This window comes from Perissodus microlepis, chromosome 12 (assembly GCF_051167445.1).
Source record: "Perissodus microlepis isolate ML-2025 ecotype Zambia chromosome 12, ASM5116744v1, whole genome shotgun sequence".
Taxonomy (NCBI): Eukaryota; Metazoa; Chordata; class Actinopteri; order Cichliformes; family Cichlidae; genus Perissodus; species Perissodus microlepis.
Window position 1 is genome coordinate 31,513,960 of NC_140472.1, and position 5,925 is coordinate 31,519,884.

Consider the following 5,925-nt stretch of genomic DNA (forward strand, 5'->3'; position numbering starts at 1 on the left):
CCGGTTTATGCCCGACAATATTTTCACGGACCGGCCTTTAATGTGTCGCGGATAAATACAACAAAATAAAACTAGTACCGGTACCAAACAAAAGAAGATTTATTCATAACACACGTGAAAAGACCCAGGAAAACCGAGTTAACGATCAAAACGATAACAAAATAACCCTGAAAACCATACATTTCACACCTGAGCCTCAACTCTTGCGGCCCGGTACCAAATAACTCACGGACCGGTACCGGTCCGAGGCCCGGGGGTTGGGGACCGCTGCTCTAAGGGCTCAATTATAGAAAAGCTTGACTTGATACAAATGATTTTTTTTTTTTTGCTGTAAAATGGATCCAAAAAAAAAACCAACCCTCCAGCAGCTGGTTTTTAGTAGTGTGTTTTATGGCTCAGTTTTCCTTTAAATACTCGCCGTGGATCACAGCGTGGACTCTCACACTGTAAAAACTTCAGTCCGAGAGGATTCAGTCTGTCATGTACTCAGACCCAAACCTCTGATCGCTCATTCTCACTCATTCCGTTATCTCCTCCTGAATGAAATAATAGTCAAATAAAACTCTCTCATTTTGCTGAGGGGTCCTCCGGGAGCCTCTTAGGGACCCTCGAGAGTCCCCAGACCACAGTTTGGGAGCAGTCGGTTGGGTCCGAGTTTACAGGCTGCGGTAATGATGCTTGTTTGTCCAGTGGTCTGTAAATCACACCAAAATTAGAGTTGTCACAGGATTCACTGGAGACACAGCAGACCATCACTAATACCTCTGCACCATGGAGACACTCGTGCGATCTATAACACCGAAACAAAAACACGCACACTCTAAAACCAGCCTGCAGAGGAGATAAAAGTAGTTTTAAACTGATACAGACCATCTTTAATAGGAGCCTCTGGAGACTATGAACTGCAGACCCACAAAGGGACCATTTAAAATAGTGATACTAGTGATGATAATAATTTCTTAATTTATTACTGTTTATTTGTTTATTTATGTTTGTGATCAGTGTTGGACAAGTTACTTTGAAAAAGTAATTAGTTATAGTTACTTCTTCAAAAAAGTAACTAACAGAGTTAAAATATTCTAAAATTATATGTGGGGCAAATTATTGACAGCTGCCCAATTCACAAAGATTGTTGTTACATTAACCTTATGCTGACCCAATGTTGACGATGGTGTGATGAAAAGCAAAAAGATCTCAAATTAATTCTTCCTTATTTATTTATTTATTTTATTAAGACCTACAGATCAGTGTGATTCAGAGTTGTAGGCAGTTGTATTTTTCATCCTGTGGCAGAATAACATTACAGACACTGAGAAGACTAACTTGATTTTTAAGGCTTTGTAGTCAAACTCGTTTCTGTAACCCAAACTTCAGTATTTAAAAATTCACCCAGTTAAATCCAGTGTATTAGCAGTCAAAACATTACAGATTACTCAGCTACATGCTAAACATTGCCAAAAAATCCAGACAACTAATTAAACACTGAATATATCATAACACTATAATAACATAACTAATATTTGGAACGATGCTGATGAGAGTCACAGCTGACTGTCATCTCTGTCACTTTGCTGGACAGAAGGGGCAGGAGTTGTTCTTGCTGGACTGCAGCCACACCTGGATACAGTCTTTGTGGATGGTGTGAGAGCAGCTCAGTGGGTGGCGGCTTTCCGGGTCCACATGGTTCTGGCACATCAGGCAGAGTTTACGGGGCCCGGCAGCGTGTCCACTTGGTGCTGCTCTCTGAATGGGATTCGTTGGCCTCTGGATGGGGCCTGGGGGAGTGGGCCGGCTAATGGGCCCCAGGGCTGACCTCTCGTTTTGGGCCAGCCTGAAGCCAACCTGCTCGATGACTTCCTCCATGGACATGCCGGCCAAGGTACCACGAGAGCTTTTCACCTGCTGGAGCAGAGACGTCAGCTGAGCCCTGTTGCATTGTGGGAACCTCGCACCGAGCTTCTCCAGGACTTTGTCCAGTTTGCCTGCCGGTGCAGAGGAAGCTGCAGTAGTAGCTACAGCGTGGGGTGGTGGGGAAGGAGCTACAGGGTGGGTGGCCTGAAAGGGGGGAGAGGGGGACAGACTAGGAGGAGGAGTCACCCTCACTGGGCCTCTGATGTGAGGCAGAAGCTGAGGTGGAGGCTGGTCCTGCAATGATGGGGAGGGTTGGAAGTATTGCTGGGGTGGGGGGTGGTGGTAAGGGGCACGGTGCTGGGGATGGTGCGGGTGAGGGTGATGGTGCTGCTGCTGCTGTTGGTAATACTGTGGGTGCCTCTGCTGTTGGAGGGGTCGATGAGCTGGGTTTGAAAGAGGCGGGGCCATGACGTGTGGCTGAACCAGTGACTGCATCACCTGATCGAATCGCAGCTCAGCCTGTTCGAGAAAACGCGAAGTTACTAACAGAGCTGATGACAAGCAGTTGTCTATGAAGGAGCATATGTAGTATCTTTCACAAAGGAATAGAGATAGAGAAATAGAAATAGAGAAATCTGATAACATAGATGGGAGAGTGGGATGGACATGAAAACACAAGGTGAAAATAAGTCTCTAAACCCTTTCTATCATGACGAAACAGAAATAAAGATTTAAAAAGGTGAACAAATATGGGAACTAATACAAAGTAAAGTAAATAAAGAGGGAAATTAAAGCCTCAAGTTGATACAATGTGGTACATTTAGTAGTATATTTATTTCATTGAATTCGCTTGAGTCTCTCACCATGGGAACCTGCGGTAAAGACGGCACATTGATCCTAGGGAGGGACTCCAACTCTCGCCCCTGGTGAAGCTGCTGCAGAACCTCCTGGAAGCGACTTTGGAGCTCAGCCTGGTTCCTCCTGACTAACGCTTCTTTCTTCTCCCACTTCTGTCTCTCATGAGAATACTGCTGTGGAAACTCCACCCTGAGTGCGTTCAGGTATTGCCCCACCTAGGACATAATCGGTCTCATGATTATCATTACTTATATAAATAAGGTGCCTGACAGATTATGATCTGTTTATCTAGAACTGGGGTCTAAACCTCTTTCAGCCAGGCCTCAATGCGAGCCATGGCTACGTCTCTCTGCTTCTCCACAGCTGCGATCTCGTCCTGCAAGGCCCGAAGTTGAGCTTCCTGTGCTTCCTTCCTCACTCGCTCCATCTCCTGCCTCAGCTCCTCCAGCTCTTCCTGCCACCTCCGTTGTTCCTCGCTTTGCTCCTCTGTAAGCGCTGTCAGCTTTTTTTCACCCTCCTCCAGCTCTTTGGCCAGCCTGATTGCCAGAGGAAGATGAACAGAGAAGAGCAGAGTTAGCAAGCAGAAAATTATTTTGCAACAAATTCCTCTTTTTAAAATTTAAATATATTCTAGTTTCTTTAATTTTCTGTCAAAAGGAATTAAGGCATTATCTTAGGTTTTATAAAAGTGTGACTTTAGCTGCGATTTTAGAACCTCATTTCAGCCTACCGATATTGCCATATCACAGATATATCACTGTAATCATATGTTGTCCTCTCAACCTTGAGGTCAAGGTCACTCCAACTCATCCAACATTTTAAGTAGATGCACCTATGGTATCAATTTTAAGCTTGTATGTTACCTTGTTCTCGAGGCAAACTTAGGTGTTCAGGTCTAACATCAGCTTAACTACAGGCATCTTTAATGTACAGTCTATGATCACAATGCAGCGATACAAAGTGAACAGAATTTGTTTTGTTGGGAATATGGTTTAAGTCTTACCTGTTCTTCTCCTCCTCTGCTCTGTTTTTCTCAGTGGTCATCTCTGCTTTCTTGGCTAAGAAGTTCTTCCTGGTGGCCTTGGAGTTGTTCAGCTGCAGTTTCACTCGCAGAGACTCCAGTTTGTCCAGTAGACCCTTAACACACACACACACACACACACACACACACACACACACACACACACACACAGTGGTCAATCCCACAAGAGATTCAGAACCATAAACACATGCATGCATTGCATAGCTGTGTGTGTGTGTGTGTGGTGTCTCACCTGGTGTTGCAGAGTGGCCTCCTCCTTTCTTTTCTGCAGCTGTTGTTTGTACTTCTCGTGTTCCACCTCTTCCTGATCCTGTTTTTTCAATAGTTTGTCGTACTGCTCCATCAGGGTGGAGGTGTACTGAAACATGGCTGCCACGTGACTCTTCCAGTCGGGCTCTGTGCTGACACTGGACTCTGCTGTCATGCTGTCTGTCTGCACAGCCTGAGCTCTGTGTTTCAGATCTACAAAAGACAACAAGGAAACAACTTATTAGGTACAGAAGTAGTTATGGTAACAGTGAGACTTTAAGGAGTTTAAAAAGCAGTTTATGGGTCTAGAATCTATTGCATTTTTGTAAATTGCCAAACTGCCACGCCACACTTAACAGACCTGGTACAGCAACTAAACAGCCTGTGAAATACAGTTTCTGTTTAATAAAATGTTTTGTCTACAAGTAAAAACACAGTGAATTTACAGCTTTATAGAGCTTAAAACTAGATTTCACATCCATAAATCACCATTTCTAGCTACAAAAACTCTTTAACGGCGAGTTCACTGCATTTTCTCTTATCTGGACCACATTATTTGAGTCTATCAAAGACCACTATGTGCAGACTTCTCAAATTCCCCTTTCATCTAGAAAACACGACACCAGATGTTGTTAAGCTCCACCGGGTATTCTTCACTGTTCAGCTGTCATTGTAAAATTCCGGCGCTTTACCTGTCACTCCCATTTTGGCGAAATCCAGTTCAAGGTCCAGGTCCAAGTCCGGGTCTCCATCCTGTATTACATGATGGTCTTCCGCTTTATCGTCTGAACCCTCAATAGCCGTTTCCGTGCTAGCATCCATGCTAAAAGAACTACAAAAACGAAACTTAAAGTCTTTTGGATTCGCTTTTCTAACTTGACACAAACGTTACGTGTTCTGTAAACACCGAGCGAACTTACAACAACGTAGTGAGCTCCAAAAAGGCTCTTTAAAATAAAACTTCGGCGATATCAGCTGCCGTTAAGATCCTGTTTACACCTGCCGCCAGCTACGAATGTGTGCACCCCTAAATGTAATCCGGCTGAAACGCTTCAACTGTCCAGTGGCTCCAAAACAAAGATCTTCTATGTAGGTAGATAATTAGGTAGAAATATTTATTTATTTATTTATTTATTTGCACAGGGACATATAGAAAAACTACAACTACATAGATGCGACAGGAGTGGCAGAATTGAAATGTAAAGCTGGTGACTTTGTAAGGAATAAATTCATAATAATTAGAACTGTTATTTGCTACACTGTTATTTTTAAAATATAAGAAAATATAATATTGTTTAAGTAACAAAAATACATTTAAAAAAGGAATAAATCACTAGATGCTCAACTTGGATTTTTTTTTAAAGAATAAAGTCGCAAATTATTTCTTTATTTTTCCCCTGACTAGTTGATGTAATTAAGTATTTATCTGTACACTCTAAAATTTTCATTTTCATATATTTAGCAGTACTTAGCAAGCGTCAAACCTCTGCGCACATACAATGGTTATAATAGTGCATAATTATTTTATATAAAACCATTTATAAAAGCAGTTCATTTCTTTTTAATTGCATTTTTCTAAATGATCTTTAAAGAAAAAAATACCATAAATTACTAAATCACATCTGTAGTTTTCTACTGTTAGCTTATATATTTCAGTTTAATTCGGTTTTTCTTTCTTCTCTAAATGAACTAAAATCCGTCCATTTTAAATATTTACTTTTTCTACTTATTATAATTTTCAATACGTTATTTACTATACTCTGTTAAATTAAATAATGATAAAAATAAACTTCAAAGAAAATGTATTTTTCTTTCAATTTATGTTTCGTATTTTCGCAGAGAGGTTCCACGAACTCGTGGCGGAGTGAGTCCTCTTCTCTTTCCGCGCCACTCTGGCTCCCATAGGGATTCCTTTTATTGGTCAC

At 41.9% G+C, this 5,925-nt stretch overlaps 1 protein-coding gene across 2 annotated transcripts; it reads right to left on the bottom strand.

The window, feature by feature from the left end:
* Nucleotides 1–1,209: 1,209 nt before the first annotated feature.
* On the bottom strand, nucleotides 1,210–5,043 carry rnf214 (ring finger protein 214). 2 transcript variants are annotated; one of them, XM_084947403.1, is made up of 7 exons: nucleotides 4,921–5,037; nucleotides 4,693–4,832; nucleotides 3,984–4,213; nucleotides 3,713–3,846; nucleotides 3,017–3,245; nucleotides 2,715–2,924; nucleotides 1,210–2,370 (listed from the first exon to the last, which is right to left on the bottom strand). In XM_084947403.1, the coding sequence occupies exons 2-7, from the start codon at nucleotides 4,820–4,822 to the stop codon at nucleotides 1,564–1,566; spliced, it is 1,740 nt and encodes a 579-aa protein (XP_084803529.1). In that variant the 5' UTR covers nucleotides 4,823–4,832; nucleotides 4,921–5,037; the 3' UTR covers nucleotides 1,210–1,563. The 2 variants fall into 2 exon arrangements, with proteins under 2 accessions (XP_084803529.1, XP_084803528.1); XM_084947402.1 differs by having other exon boundaries at nucleotides 4,693–5,043.
* Between the last annotated feature and the right edge of the window lie 882 nt (nucleotides 5,044–5,925).